Source organism: Lingula anatina, chromosome 6, assembly GCF_051362555.1.
Source record: "Lingula anatina isolate TDL-2025a chromosome 6, LinAna3.0, whole genome shotgun sequence".
In the NCBI taxonomy this organism is placed as follows: Eukaryota; Metazoa; Brachiopoda; class Lingulata; order Lingulida; family Lingulidae; genus Lingula; species Lingula anatina.
This window is the reverse complement of record NC_141772.1, coordinates 2,036,898-2,053,489: the sequence shown is the minus strand read 5'-3', so window position 1 is coordinate 2,053,489 and position 16,592 is coordinate 2,036,898. Positions and strand designations below refer to the sequence as shown.

Genomic DNA, 16,592 nt, shown 5'->3' with positions numbered 1-16,592 from the left:
AATCAAAAGAGAACAGGAAATACTGAAATAGAAGAGTACAATTAGACACAATTAGAGAATATCACAAGGCGCTTTAAAAAGAGGCACAATAGCACAAATCATCTTCTTCAGTTTTAACATTAAATTTGAATTCAAACTGGTCTCACATATTGAAGAACAATCAAGGCCCTTTTTGGGATCAGTATAATTGCAACGCATTAATAAGCACTGAAGAATATGATTTCTGACCCTGAAAATGTACACATCACAAACAGGAAAGACCAAAACAAAACAAAACTTGAAATTACAAATAAAAAGACTTGACAAAGTACAGAGACATTTTTTTAAAGACACAGTATTAAATATGATATTAAGATGGAAAGAGAAGTTTTTAAGTATCATGAATTCATGCAAATGAAAAATAAAAATAAAATAAATAACATATTATAACTGAACAACATATGGTTACATTTAAAAAAGTTTTTACCAGCTCTTTATATTTTTTTAAATAAAAATATATATAATTCAGAAACAAGATAGAAGCATACAATTTTTCAAGAGAAAAAAGCTAACACAGAGCACTTCATGCAAAACTGCAGAGTAAAATAAGCAGTTAAAACATAGAGAAATAAATATGTTTAATGAAGAATCAATTCCAACAATCCAATTTGCTGTGATTATCTTATTAATGAAAAAAAAATCTTGTAGAATTTTTTAAAATGTATACTAAACTTTATGAACTCTGCTACCAAGCAAAACTTACTTTTAAACAATATTTAAAACATCAAAAGATAATTTCAACAATTACAAAATACTTCATAAAATTATCATGATTTAAATAGAGCTAGATTATATATGTATACAATATAACCAGGTGTAGTGTTACCTGTAGAGGTGGATACCAAGGTGGGTAGAAAGGTGGGCCATAGTACTGCTGCATAGGATACCCCTGTTGGTTCATCATCTGCTGGTACTGCAGCCACTGCTGCTGCTGCTGGGGCGCCAGAGGGTACACGTAGGGGGGGAGAAACTGGGGATGAGCTCCTCCTGGGGCTGTTTGTGTTGGTGCTGCCACCTTTGGTTGTTGAGCTGGTGCTGGCTGCTTGGCTTGCTGGGCCTGTTGTGTTTGTACAGGTTGTTGTGGCTGACCTTGCGGTGGATGTTGCACTTGCTTTGGAGCTGTCTGTTGCTGTTGTTGCTGCTGTTGTAGTTGTTGTTGTTGTTGCTGTGTCTGTTGTTGTTGAACCAAAGCCGGCTGCTGTTGAAAATACTGCGCATTCTGTACCATTGCCATGCCTGGTTGCTGAGTCTGTGCTGCTTGACCTTGACCTTCTATCTGACCTTGACCCTGGCCTGCTGCCTGACCTTGACCTTCTGGTTGTTGCTCTTGCACCTTTGCAGGAGTCTTCCTCTGTGAAAGCTGGGTCAGCTGCTGGTTCAGCTTGTGCAAACCCTCGGGCACAAAGGCGGCAGGCTCCCCAGGAGCAGAGGAGGTTCTCTGGAACCCCGTCCCTGTCTCTGGGTCTTCCTTCCCACCAGCAGGGGGGGCCTGCACGGTGTCGGCCTGGGACAACCCATTGGCAGTAGCTGATCGGGTCATCACCCCAGAGGCTTCATAATCTGTTGGCACGGTAACTGGTTCAGTTGCTGAGCAAGGGGCTGCCCTGTGGACCTCTGATGTATCTGATCTCTGGAGAATCAATCACTTTGAATTATTATCTGCTAATATTTTTCTCCATAATCAAGATATGTTGTTCAGTATTTCACCTATACATCAAAAACCATTGCATATGGCCCATCACTATTGTAGGAGAAGAAGAAAATGCTTGAAAATTGGGGTTCAGAGAAACAAAATGTTTGTACATTTGAAAATGCTAACCATAAGCCCTACCTTTCTAGCCTCCACATCACTGTCAGCGGCAGCAGACCCCTTCCTGGAGAGGCTGGGACTGGTGGCAGGCGTGGTCTCTTTAAGCTGAGGCACGGTGAAGGAGCCGGCATCCAGGGCCTGCGGGTTGGTGGTCATGATCTTGATCACTTCCTCCAGCTGCTCCATAAAGTAGTCTTTGTGAATAGGCAAGAGAAAGCTGCCTGAACACTGGAAATAGGTAACACCATGGTTTATGATTCATAAATGGGTCAGAGATGGAAACAAAAATCATTTTATTTGTGATTAAGTGTGAAGACTCCAGCTTCTTTAAGTAAACTGGTCTTAAAAATAAATCAAAACTACTGCCTACACATGTCTAACAGCACAGAAGCAGTTTCATAATAAAGTAGACCAGCTATGACACTTCTGCAGGCGCACACACACACTGACACCTACCATATTCTCAACAATATCTTCAGGCTTGTCCACGTCGATATCGAAAGTGAAAGTGACCATCCTGGACTTTGCCCCGTCCAGCTGACACTCCACCACCCGTCCCTGGTCAGTGGACTGATACGTGAGGACGGTCAACACTGGCAGTCGGTCCTGTGTCCTCTTCCGCTTGGTTTTGGACAGCTGGCGACTGGGGCCTTTGTCCCCCGTGAGGGCTGGACTCTCACTGTCACTGCTGGAAGGAGAAAGTATGTACGTCACAAATAATATTTCACTGCTGATGTTGCACTTGAAATTTCTTTAATAACTTAATATAAATCAAAAGTTGGATACTGCTGCATTTTTTTCCATACAAATTTTCTTAGCTTCAGTATCAAAGATATTCCAGAATATGTAATTATTTTATATTTGACATAACTATGCACAGTGAAAAGGACACATCTAGGACCTATCTTAGAAGTGTGATGTTTCAAAATATCTTTTTTTATTTTAATATCAAGTCACACAAGTAACAAGACATGGTCATCAACTTTTGGGTAGTAATTTCAAAATAAGGACCATATTTATTATTATTATTATTATTATTATTATTATTATTATTATTATTATTATACTCACCTTGCTGTGATCTTGTCCTCAGATACTGCGGCCAGGGAGGCATCACTGTCCACTTTGGCTTGGCTCTATCATAACAACATACAGCATAATTATCACTTGGCAAAACACAACACATATTCCTTACACAGTTTATGATGTCAATTTTAGAGAAAGTAACATAATTTGCCTTAGATACTGTCATTCTAAAAGGTGCTACCTGGGGTGTATCTACTGATTTCAGCTTACCATTAACATTTACCCATAAGATCTGTAACAACAAGAAACGCCATAAACATAACTCTGTCAAAAAGAACCTAGTTTTGAGTTTTGCAGATTCAAATCATTTAACTGTTAAGACATGACAAAACTTTGCATAAAATCAATGAAATTCTCACCTCTCCCTGCTGTTCTGCTGGCACTGGCTTTTGTTTCTGATTCAGCTTGTCTAACTGTTCCTTGAGATCATTCAGATGCAGGGGGACAGAGGCAGTCGGCTGAGCAGCGGCAGTCAAGTCCTCTCCAGGGGCTGATACCATTCTACTGTACGTTTGTCTGGTAGCCTCTTGTAACTGATCAGTAGGCCAACTCTTTGTGAGAGGATCCTCGCTCTTGGGAATCCCGTCCTCTGTGGATGTCGTCATTGCTGCCGCCATTGGTTGCCCTCCAGTTTGTACCTTACCACCGCCAGCCTGGACGGCAGTGGCTCCACCTGCTGGCTGACCAGTACTTACCATCGCAGCAGGAACACTCGCTGTTGAGCTGGCCTGGTCACCAGTGGTCAAACCACTGACTGCTGTGGCCTGCTGACCAGTGCCAACGAGTACAGGAGCACTAGCAGCAACAGATTTGGTGCCTGCAAAAACCGTGGTTCCACCTGCCACTACTCCACCTAAAATATACAGACATTAGGGATATACTACTGGGCACTGAATCTACTGGGATGATAATGACTTTGGGACAAGGCGTAAAAGAGACTTATTCAGTCGTTGTCATCAGAATCCAGGCAAAAATCTGAACATTCTTAAAAAAATGGAGCCACAATCTACTGAAATTGGAATTAAACCCAACTGATGTCTACAGGCATCTGTTTGGAAGCAGCCATTGCTAAACATAACAAACTGTCAAAACCACCAGAAAAATGTTACCATCATATATTTTCCATTCAAATCTTACAAACCATACTTTATACCTTAAAGTTGCAAACCTCATCTTTATAATACCTACCTGAAGGCCCATTCCCCTTCCCTGTAACATTCAGAGCAGGAGTGTTGGCACCAGAGGCCAAGGAAGAGCCAGAGGGTGTTCTGGGAAGAAAGAAACGCGGCTCATCATAGTCCACTGATGTCCCTGGCTGCATGGGAGCCTCCGACATGTTGTCAAACATCAGTTTCTGGAAATCAGAAATCAATTGTCACGATTCATTAGCCTATTATTCAGAGATTCCAACCACTTGAATTTTTGATAAAGGAGAAAATGTACTCGCAAAAGGCAGAATTTCATATTATTCTTAACGATAACTTAGTCTGGCAAGTTACAGAACAACAGTTTATTATATGGAAAAAAAAGGATTATAGAAATTAACCTCAAGTGTACAAACAAACCAGGTTTTATCACACGGCTGTACTCACTCTATTGGACTCTCCCTCTCTCTGCAATGCCTGTTGTTCCTGGGGTGCCATCTGTTTCCTAGAGCTCCTGGGGCTGGTCACAGGAGTGTTATCCGTGGTATGGGGGACACAGACATGACCACCCAGCTCCAGCAGTTTGGGATTGGCCTTGACCAGGGCTATCACCTCCCCCATCTGGTCCTGAAACAACTCCTTGTGCTGGGCCTGGAGAAGCTGGCGGATCATCTGAAGAGGGGGGTGGGAGGAGTTTTATTAATAATTAAAACAGGGAAGTTATGTGAAAATTTAAAACATGAAAGTTACAAAAAATTTTTTTAACATGCAGGGGCAGACAAAACAACGTCTTCTGGCAGATGGTCAGAATTTTTGAGTTTACATTGGCAGGAATCTTATTTTTTCTGTCAGAAGACGGTCAAAAATAGAGGTTGGATCAACAAAGATAATTTGAAAGACTGTCAGAAAATATCTCTGGATCCGCCCCTAACTAATCTAAAGGGAAATCTTTTAAGATCTTGCTTATTTTTCCACCTTGCAACAAAACCAAAGCGTCAAGCTCACAGACAGTGTCAGTACCCTGTATAAAAACCACCTTACCAAGTTCTCAGCAATGTCCCCAGGTCCATCCTCACTGATATCAAACTTAAAGGTGACCTGCTTCTCCTTGGCCACTTCCAGCAGACATTCCACCAGGTTGCCTTCCTCCTGCTCCTCGATGTTCAGGATGGTCACCCGCACCAGCCGATCCTGCGTCTTCCTACGCTTCGTCCTTGACTTCTTCTTCACGGACTTCTCCCCTGCTTGACCACCTTCGATATCACTGCAAAATGGCAACCGTGAGAAAAAACACAGGTCAGTATGACAGATTTTGGTTGTGGAATGGACAGAGGCACAAGCAAGAATATGAGAGAGGAAATCCACACAGCATGCAAATCACCAGTGAATGGGAACTGGAAGCCACAGTGGCAGTGGGTGTGGCGGTATGAAGTGATCAGGGAAGAGATGATGATGATGAGGAAGATGATGACGATGCTGATGAGGATGACGGTGGTGTGTGACGTAAGGCATCGTACGTGGACTTACCTGACTAGAGAGGGACGTCGTTGCTGTTGCTCATTGCCAACATGCATTCTGTAAATGGATCGACAGCATTATGACAGAAACACGCCATGCTTTGGGTTGCTGCCATAGCAAAAGGACCACTTCTTATACTATTTTGGGATGAGTTAAAGTGTTTCCTTGTCAATCTTCTAAAATCTTTTTACAAGTTTTCAAGTAAGTGTCTTCCTGCATATAAGCTCATAAGTGCATGTGTCTCCAGAGGAAAAAAAGACTAATGAAGGTTTCCAAATTTTTCAACAAGTGATCTAAATTAATTTTATGAAACATAAAACCGCTTTGCTCAGCAATATTGCACTGCATAAGAATAATCTATTTTCTGACACTTTTAAAATAATAGCAAACATCTTAAGGGCAGAGAGATACTATGGCGGCAACCACGGTAGCACAAGTCAAAACATTGTCCATGTTCTCAGAAAGATAAATAAACCAGGTATACTTTTCATGCTTACTTTATTCTTCTTGCACACAAAATTATAATATTTTCAAACAATCAGAAAATAAATCAAATTTGATTGTGCCAGTAAATTGACCTTCTCCACACCCTTATCACCACTACCACACCCCATGCAGATCAGATTTACTACAAGAATCAATTAAATATTTTTACTGTGTTTGATCTTATCATATCAAAAATACTGCAACCAATCATTCATGTCTGTGAAATATTATTCCAAAACTAGTTTTGGTGAGAATCTCAAGAGTTGCTGAAATTAAAGATGAAAACAAAAAAACTGAAAAGAAAAACTAAAATTTGTCTAGTTTATCACAAAGAAACAGCTAGGACGTCATATCATTTTGGTCAAGGAAAACCTCAGGGGGAAAACCAATCATTTGAGCATTAGTATTATATAAAGTTATACACCACGCAAACAGAAATATGGAAGGTAACAAGGTAAACAAGACCATGTTTGATGTTAACAAATGTGTATACTCCATTTTTCTAGAATAGATTTTGCCATTTTCATATAAACATTTGACAGAAGGAAAAGGAAAAGAAAACAGGTTTTTGAATCTGAGCAACAATTATGCCCCAACTATGCTAATAATTATTCTACCCTTTACAAAACGTTGTTTTTTTTAAATACATTATAAGCCTTATACTTCTTAGAAGTTTTCCCACATATCTCATCCAAATGTTAGTACAACAGATTAGTCCAACCCTATCAGAGCAAAAAAATGTCAAAAATTAAATTAGAAACATGCATCTCGAAAGCAAGTTGATAAATCATTGATGACCAAATTAACAAAAAATACTGGGGTCCTGCCTACCTTTGTACAGGAGTTGACGTGGATTCTCCGTCAAGGTTCAGAAGATGATGCTGTAGAACCTGTTCAGAACCCTCAACCTCTGGCTGTGTTTCTTGTTGTTGTTGTGGCAGTTGTTGTTGTTGTAAATGTTGCTGTTGTTGTTGTTGAAACTGCTGTGCTGCTGCCATATCTACATGCAGTCGACCCTCAGTCGCCGCCTGTCATAAAACATGGGGAGACCATGCTGTGATATTTATACATGATAACCTGACGCTATCAGTATAGGATCTGTGTTTATCATACAATGGCATTATGGTAAACAGAACCTGAAAATTCTTTCACTTCAGCATGATCAATGAACTCTATAAATTTCCTGCCTGGTTCATGACATGTCTTACTAATGAATTTTGGTATATCCTGGTGCATTGATGTGCCTTGATAAATCTTTTTATCCACTGCTCTGCAGTAGACAAACAGATGGACAAACAGACACATGGAAATACCTCCATGAATTCAAACTAAGCAGAACTCTGAATTTAATTTTTAATCAGCAACATCAGTGACACCCATTGTCCGGTGTGAAACGTAATATTTTTTCCAAGTTTGGGAATGTAATTAAAAACTGGTGTAACGATAACTTTAATGCAACAGACTCCAGAACAAAAAAAAGTATGACAAACTAACCAAATAAAATCAGTACAAGAAAAATGCCCCTGGAAAAAAGTACTTAGGAATCTGAATTCTACCCACAGAAAATTACCATGGTTGTAAGCAGCTGTATACATACATGATGGGGGCCAGTCTGCTGGACTTGTTGCGGCTGGGTAGGCTGCTGTTGCTGTTGTTGCTGTTGCAGTTGTTGTTGGGCTACCAGTGAAGCATGATCTGCAGCCACATGGTGAGGATCCTGTCCACCCTGCCCCTATAACACACATATATATATATATTGAACACTTTTTAAAGTGAAGTCATCACATATTATACAGTCAGAATATATTACATTAGCATGCTAAATTCTGGCCAAGAGACCAACCTGTTTAGGTTGTTCTAAGTTTAAATTGTCATAATGTCTATCATTGAATTGGTCTATTTTCTCATCAGATAATTTTCCACAAAAAGAAACCATGATAAGGTTAGGATAGCCTGACTGCAACACAACTGTTAAAAGTGTCGTACAGTAAAAAAAAAAATCTAGGAATAATCTTTAAACAAAACAAGAGGTTATCTTCAGTATGTCTAAGTCAGTCATATCAAGACAACATTATAATTGACAGACATAGCAAACAGTCAAAAAACAATTCAGAGGGAAAACAGGCTCCGAGTTCAAGGGGCCAGCTTGAGCCTGAAAAAAAGGCATTGTTATTATCTATCACCTTTTCAATAAACTGAAATTACTAAGGAGAGAGTCAGTGAATGATAAACACACCAGCAGTATAATAAGCCTGCTGGCTGTGCTGTTCAAAGAGAAGATTCAATACAAATACATAAATACAATACATTGATGTCTATAAACTGTTAACCTATACACTTTCTGGAAACCGAAAAACCTTCACAGAACTGTTTTAACCTTCAAATTAACGTTATTATTTCTAAATATAAATAGTGTTTGTATATAAATACACAGTTATATACAATGACACAGCAAACACCCTCATACAAGTGCGCACAAACACACACTTATTTATAGCACAGATTATGGCTCAATGAAAACAAAACCAAATAAAGAAAAATTGCCAACGCCTTCCCAGCTCTGAACACTTATTACTGAAAGCATAGAGAGAGGTAGCATTTTTGGAAGGAACTCTTGCAACATATCTAATCTGGGCAAATTGCTACACAGTACAACATACTTTCTTTCTGCGTCTCTGCTTTACAGAACATCTCATCACTGCCTGCATAAAGAAAGAACACCAATGAGAACAAGTCCCTTTAATTGCATGTTACGTCAATAGTGCTTAGAAAAGAGAAATAACACAGTTGGCTTATATACTAGTACCAAATATTGTTGCCTCTTTGCCACAATCATGATCATTAAACACATGCGGAAATGTTTTGAAAATAATAATATCAGCATCACCATCTGCAATAAAAAAAACATCTTAAGCTCCAATTTACATGCCCCTAATGACAGGCAAGAGAGAACAAAGCATATCAGTGCAAAAAAATTCACACAGGTTTTGCTCCTCACAAGCTGTTAAAATCTGGAAGTGAAAGCACCATGCTAAATTATTACAACTTTTAACACCTGTATAATAAGCCACTTTCACAGTAATGTAGAAACTTTTTATAGGACCCCCCTCCCCCCTGTTTGGACCTGTCAAAATATTGCACTACATATATGATATTCTGCATAATGTGATAGTGGTTTAAGTGTAAAAAAACTACACATTTCTAAAAGCTAATGTTAAGAAGGCACATTACATTTCATGTGCCACGTCTACAATCATCAACATGTTATTAAGAAGCTGGCCATGCTTCAAATTAAGCAATTTATATAAAATGGCTTTAGATGTCAGTAAAAGCCTGCCACTTCTCCTCATTAGCTGCCAGCAGAGAAACCAAGAGGAAAGAAAGCCTAACACAGTACACAACACTGCAAAACAGGCACACTCAAAACAATAAAAATTTTGGGAAAATATGAAATTTCTAAGAAAAAAGATGCCCTTAACTCTCCAAAAAAACTTCTTGTGCCAAATTAAACCAGATGTGATCTGACATACAGTACAAGCTGAAGCTACAGGAGTAGGCTAAGGAGCTCTACACCAATCCATGGACATCGATTTTCTACCAGTTTATTTATCTAAAATATGGCTTATTGAATTTTACAAAAAATTTACAAATAACTATCAATCCTGTTTCTAGAAATTCAACAGGCAGGGTAACAGGAAATCTCTACTAGGCATGTTTGAAAAATAACAAACTCCTGATTCCTTTTATGTGGTAGTCTGCTGATTAAAGTTGTTTAAAATATCTAGACCTCCCAAAAATTAGCACGGCATCCTACCCCAACATAACAGCCAGATAAATTATTACCCGATGGTGGATCAACAAGGTACTTAAAGTTAACTCAACAGAACACCCCAAGAGTATTTTTTTTCTTTTACTTGTGTTTCTAAGCTGGCAGAATGAGTTGGAGAAGCAAGCAGCTATTATTAGAATTGTGCTAGATATATGAGCCAACCTGAAACACATGTTGCCAAGAACCACAAGAGCCACAGTGAACTTGAACAGAAGGCAGTTGCTGCTGTTGTTGTTGTTGCTGTGGCTGTTGCTGCTGCACAAAGCTTGGTTGTACATATTGCTGCTGCTGATTCTGCTGCAACTGCTGCTGCTGAGGCTGCAATTGCTGTTGTTGTTGTTGTAACGGCGGCTGCTGCTGAGTCTGAGTGTTTGTGTACTGCGTCTGGTTTGTTCCCTGTGGAAGAAAGTAGCCAAACGCTGGCACCTATGAAAGTATAAACACACCAATATGCACCAACATCTGGCTTCCCAGAACATCACTCACTATCCCTGTATGTCTCCTTTCCCGTCACCACTGATTTCTGTGTGTAAAACACCAGTGCTGACCAAGGCATAGAGTACTGTGAAGCTATTACAAGGCAGAGTTAATAAGATGGCAATCACTCTCCAGTTACTATGTTACACTCTCCAACAGAGAAATAAATACAAAGCACACACAAACCAGCATGGGGAATCCTGGAAGTACTTACCTGCTGTTGGTACTGTCCTGGCAGTTGTGCTGCCACCTGCTGAGCATAGGTGGGAGCAGGCTGGGCTGGAGCAGAGATGGTCTGCTGGGCAGGAGGCCCACCTTGACCTGTCTGGCCACTGGGAAGACTGTGCTGACCAGGCTCCATTGCAGAAAACCCACTGTCCACTGCACCTGGGAGTTGACACATTGATACATTGAGAACTTACAGGTATGCTGTTAACGCTTGACCCCCCCCCCCCACCACCACCAAAGCTGTTAACGCTTCTCTACATATCATGAAAAGCTACTTCTCTATCCCAATTCAAACCTTAAATACGATAAAAACCCTCAAAAGTAACAGATGTTGATATTTTCTACTGAAATGTACAGGAAGACTGGGCACTCTGAATGACTGGTCAGACATTTAAAATCCAAACAAATTTTTGACTTTCTCATGGAACAATCAAGAAAGCATGCCCCACACTACCTGCTATATCTGACATGGACCCCTGGGGAAGCTGGCTCATCTGAGTGTGTAATAGTTGCTGTCCCTGGTACTGTGGCTGTTGTTGGGGCTGCGGTGGCTGTTGTTGTAGTTGTTGTGGTTGTGGAGGCTGTTGCTGTTGCTGAAGTGGCGCAGTCTATAAGATAGAAAAAAAATCATTCTATTAGCACTAATTACAGGAGTCCTCCTATTGAAGGTAAAATTTTTATCTTAGGAACACAAAACTGATGTCTATTACTGTAGAATCTCCGAAATGTTCTGAGTAAAACACACAAGTATGCCACATTTCTCTCAGTAATCAGCACATACCTGGCACATCTTATCTTATGCCAATACAATGCACTACATCACCTACCTGAGGTTGTGTATACACCTGCTGTTGTCCATAGGAGACAGGCTGTTGTTGACCTTGAACTTGACCCTGACCTTGACCTTCAACATGACCCTGCTCAGCACCTTCTACAGGTTTCTGCTGTGCTGATTCCAGGGCTTTCCTCTCTCTGCTCTTCTTCACCTGGTTCACCCTGTCCAGGATCTGCTTGGCAACGCTCTTCACGTCCACCTCTTGGAGATAGCCGGACTTCACCTGGTTGACATGGCAACAATGATTAACACTGAACTGTCAATATGTACACACACTTATGCTGATATCTTCAATTACAAGAACACCTTCTGTTCATTATTGTTTCCTTCATCAAAAAAAAAAAATCTTAAAGTAAGAATAGGGATTTAGTTAATCATATGGCAAAGTTATAAAATAATAAACATAATGCAAGTCAGGGATAGATTAATAAATTAAAGTTGCAGCCTGAAGTCCAAACTTCATCTCCTGTAAAATTCAGGACCAACATTTTGTGTTCTGATCTGAACTTATTTTCAAGCAAAATACTAGTGGTTAAACACAGTACATACCATCTCGGCCGTGACAGCCTCAGCATTATCCTTCAGCATGTCAAAGTCAAACTGGATGGCTTCATTCTCCTTGTGCTTGTCCTTGCGTTTCTTGGGGTCCATCACGCGCAGCATGAGCTGTATAATACAGGGCAGTTTGGCCTCGTCCAGCCCCTCCCTGCCTACCAACTCCACCTTCACCCCTGTGTCTTCCTGGAAGAAATTCTGCTGGAGGAGCTCCTTCACTGAGGGCCTGATGTAACAGAAACCATTATGATATGAAAACTGTACTCAAACAAAATGGATATTGTATGGGAACCATTCATTCTGCTAATATAAAGATGGGATTTCTTTAAATATAAATATAATGCAAAAACATGTTATTGGCCATCCATCACAAAAGAGAAATTGCTTTTTTTTTCTTGTCTATGTGATTGTGCACCAAAGTAGACATCTTCAAAAAGTGGGTCCTTTCAGGGATGCCTGTCTTGAAATGTAACCACAGACATTTCTTATGTTACAGACTTTTATTTCACAAAAAATAATGTGGCAGTGTTATCATCTTTTTAAAGAACTTCCTGCTATTTAAAAACCAAGACTTCATGAGACAAAATGTCGCAAAGAGTACCTCACAAACCTCAATTCAACAAAGCCAACACGTTTCCCACATTGTCATGGCAACACATCTGTTACATTCTGTCATTACATCAGGTTCTCTAACCACAAGTACAGCCACACTTGGCCTCCACTTTCAGAATGTTATAAATATCATGACAGTGACAAGATAAAAGTCAGACTGACCTTTCTGTTTTGTCCAGTTTGGTGCATGCCAGGATTATCTCCTTCACTTCAGGGTTCTCCACTTTTTCCAAGCTCTCTGGTCTCACGCCCTGAATAAAGAACACGTGATCACAAGCAGCAAGCCTCATTTAACGTACAACAGTTAAATTTGAAATGTCTCCATGTTGGCAATCTCTGACCAGCAAAATGTGACATAATAAAAAATATTTTTTTTTTCTACCATGTGTCAATTGGCCCGAAAGACCATCAAGTTTTCCCTTAATGAGAAAGTAACTGCTTTCCTAACGGCAGTTATAAACTTAAATATTTCATTGCATTAGCAACCTTTGGCATAATATAAACTCGATGTTCATTCATCTAGATGGATACAAAGTTACCTACCCAGAGGAATATGTATTTTCCTACATATATATTTAAATCTATGAGGTAAAAAGAACTCACTGATTTATTTGAACATAGCTTTCTCAGGGCAGTAATCAACCTCCTTAACATAAGGAAATATCACAGACATTTTGAAACCATTCCAATAAATATTGAGACATCCCTTCAAGTAGCTTGGATGAAAATTCTGTTGAGATTTTGATCAGGTGTCACAACAGTTTACATCAGGCTGCACTCACACTTCCCTCCCAAAATAAATACTCATCTCCCGAAGATCCCACATCTTTCCATGTTGAAACATTTCAGCATTGATCAAGTCATCAAATACAGATACTTTTGTTCCTGAATGCAATCTTGCTAAATAATGCAGTACTGCATATAGAAAATGTTGCAAAATAAGAAAACTTTATTTAAAAAAAAGGTGTTCTAAAGATCAAGTTGTATAAATAATTGAAGCTACAGATAGAATCAGAAAACTTGATTGAGCACCAAAATATTGACCTTTCTTTTCCTTTTTTTCCCTTTCACTTTTTCAAAAATACACTTAGAGATTTTAAGTGTTTATACTACTTACAGTTGTAACCCTTCGATATATCTGAGCTGCATTTGTACATTCCGAGTACGGATACTCTGACGTTGCCATCTCAAGCATACACATGCCAACTGCGTACACGTCCACCAACTCATCATAGTGCTCCTCATACATTTCTGGCGCCATAAACTCTGGCGTACCTTAAATTAAAAGATGGATGGTGTGTCAGCCCTGGCGACGTGCGCGCTGTTTGGAAAAAAAGAAGGAGAGTAGGGAAAAACAGAATTAGTAAAATCATGGGTACGCTTCTATACCTGAAATGCAAAAAAGTTGGTCACTGTTTAAAACAAGCAGAAGACCGTGGCTCAACCTGTGAGTTACCTGAATACCATACCATTACCTGGCTGGGGTCCGCCTACAGCATACTAGGACACTGGGAGCACAGCATTGTTCACTGTGGTAGAGAGAGAAATTATACATGTATGTTAACAGATGTACAGATCAAATCTGGGCAAAACTTGCTACATGTCACCCTAACTCACCATCCACCAAAACTCTCCATCCCACCCAATACTTCCCTCCCTGCCAACCCAAGACATTACAGTACTAAATAACTTGATAGTAAATTAATTTGATACCATGGTTTTTCACATTATTTTCACAGTGATGGTCTTTCTTTTGTCTGAATTTGTTCAGCAGCAGACAGTATTTATGTAGTAACAGAGAATCATTTGGAGATTTATTTTTTCTGACAGATACAATTAATACTGGGAAATGAGAAAGCCGTGTATTTCCTACAATTTCATCTATTTTAAGCTCGGGAGGCCTTGGCTATGATTGGAACACGGAGTGCACCTAGGTAATTTCTTCCTTAAAATGAGAACTTCCAATTCTACCCTGATATTAGAAGATAAGACCAAATAGAGGTGCCAACTCTATTACTGACAGTGACAATAATCCAAACTCATCATTAAACTTAATCATTTTTTTTTTAGAAACTGCTTTTTTCTTCAAGTTAACACAAGCTTTCCCTTGCAGAAGTCTGAATCAAACAAAGTTTACTTTTCCTCTTTCTTTTTATTATTATTAATAACAGATCATTCAAAATAATCAGTTATCTAGTTTTAAACTATATTAAAAGGTGCAGGCTCAGCAGTGGCCTTCAACAATCATCTGTCATAATTAGGTCCGGAAAATCAGAGGAAATAAGAATAAAATAGCACACAAATCTACAGAAAGTTCAGTTTTTTCCCCAGACTTAGGCGTGAAATCAGCTTTTGTAAAATCCCAGTAGGATAATCCCATTTGAGCAGGAATCAGTTCAGCTTTGGTGTCGATGACGCACTTGCTCTCTGAATATTGAGTTCAATACCTTTTCTACTGCATTGACACATGAAATGACGTCTATCCAAGCATATCCAACAAGTTTCAAACTGAAATAAACATGTTTATGGCAATTCAATGACTACCTACCTGCTCGACCTACTTTTTCCAATAAAAATCTTCTTCTCAATAATAAAAACAATGTCCTCAATACATCAACCATTCATTACATATAAAACATGATAAACAATAAAAACAATTTAAAACTTGCCAAAACAGCTTGAACATTCCTCTGCAATGAGCCCACCATTAGGATTCTTACCTATCACACTTTTAGCAAAAGACTTGTTCTTCAGGGTTGCCAGACCCAGATCGCCGATCTTCACGCTGCCGGTGGTACCGGTGATGAAGATGTTATCACATTTCAAGTCTCGGTGGATCACAGGAGGATTGCGACTGTGCAGGAAGTAGAGTCCCTTCAGGATCTGCCGACACCAGTTCTTGAGGACCTTGATGTTGACCTTCTTGAATCTCTTCAGATACCTAGAAACAGTTTATTTTTGAAAGCCTCACAATTAAATGGGTTACAAAGAACATTGATATACACAATTAATATTAATATACCATCTTTTAAATCGCACTCAAATATGGTACCAATCAGAGACTGAAACAATAAATCACCTTGGTTACATCACATCAGTAATATCCTAACCTATGAAAACATCAACATATTAGTCTCACACGACACATCGTCTGTCACTTACGTCTTCAATGTTCCTGATGTCATCAGCTCTGTTACCATGACAATGACCTTTTGACCTCTTGGTGACACCAACTCCCAGGAGTCGTAGAACCGCACGATGTTCGGATGCTGTAGCCCCTTCAACATCTCGGCTTCTTCTTTGAACCGCTGACGTTCTGTTTTGCTCCATTTTTTGTCCTACGAGGATAATTTCGGTTTGTTAATTAATACCGTAATGAATAAATAAAATAAATTTCAACATCAAGTATCTTTAACCATCAATCAAGTTTCACTTGAGGTTTATTTCAACAACCACATGTTTTTTATGTACAGATACAAAATCTACATCACATGTGAATTGCTAGACAAAAGGATTAAAAGGCACCTGAATAAAGATGCTTTTCACAAACTTGCAAACCTAATCTCTTGTGAAATATTTAAGCTCATGTCCATGTTGCTTTTCTTTTGAGATTTCACAAATATAATTATTGGTCTGACACAATCAATCTACATATCTACAATAGACAGAGCATTTGATATCACCAAATTCTAATCAGGCAACCCAGACACGCAAATGTTTCAAATCATCACTATACACAATTCAAGTAAGCCACTTCTCCAGTTTTCTCCCTGAAGACTGAGTCAGTACCTTTACCAGGACTAATGAAGTCCAGACATCAAGAACAGGCTGTATGATCAATCCAGCATGTAAGTACATTAATGCGCGGGTGAAATGCAGTGCACGGCCCAGATTCATTGAGACAGAGGATTGGGGAGTCGAGGGTTCAGGGCAACTGGCAAATCTTCCATTATGATTATTATAACAGGTCTT

At 39.4% G+C, this 16,592-nt stretch overlaps 1 protein-coding gene across 9 annotated transcripts in view; it reads right to left on the bottom strand.

Annotated features, from left to right (window-relative positions):
• The window catches only part of LOC106172880 (uncharacterized), a 41,731-nt gene that overhangs the window by 9,638 nt on the left and 15,501 nt on the right, over positions 1-16,592 (bottom strand). For 4 of the 9 annotated variants that reach the window (XM_087014588.1, XM_087014595.1, XM_087014592.1 and 1 more), the window contains exons 2-22: positions 15,783-15,958; positions 15,341-15,561; positions 13,738-13,895; positions 12,783-12,871; positions 12,003-12,234; positions 11,446-11,676; positions 11,073-11,226; positions 10,605-10,777; positions 10,076-10,339; positions 8,745-8,786; positions 7,682-7,816; positions 6,916-7,112; positions 5,608-5,655; positions 5,122-5,344; positions 4,528-4,752; positions 4,124-4,289; positions 3,295-3,788; positions 2,921-2,985; positions 2,306-2,537; positions 1,871-2,077; positions 866-1,669 (exon numbers count right to left, since the gene is read on the bottom strand). In XM_087014588.1, coding sequence (XP_086870714.1) covers positions 866-1,669; positions 1,871-2,077; positions 2,306-2,537; positions 2,921-2,985; positions 3,295-3,788; positions 4,124-4,289; positions 4,528-4,752; positions 5,122-5,344; positions 5,608-5,655; positions 6,916-7,112; positions 7,682-7,816; positions 8,745-8,786; positions 10,076-10,339; positions 10,605-10,777; positions 11,073-11,226; positions 11,446-11,676; positions 12,003-12,234; positions 12,783-12,871; positions 13,738-13,895; positions 15,341-15,561; positions 15,783-15,958 — 4,536 coding nt within the window. Of the gene's footprint in view, positions 1-865; positions 1,670-1,870; positions 2,078-2,305; positions 2,538-2,920; positions 2,986-3,294; positions 3,789-4,123; positions 4,290-4,527; positions 4,753-5,121; positions 5,345-5,607; positions 5,656-6,915; positions 7,113-7,681; positions 7,817-8,744; positions 8,787-10,075; positions 10,340-10,604; positions 10,778-11,072; positions 11,227-11,445; positions 11,677-12,002; positions 12,235-12,782; positions 12,872-13,737; positions 13,942-15,340; positions 15,562-15,782; positions 15,959-16,592 lie in introns of those variants that run through there. The other 5 variants (XM_087014590.1, XM_087014591.1, XM_013553802.2 and 2 more) reach the window with 5 other exon arrangements.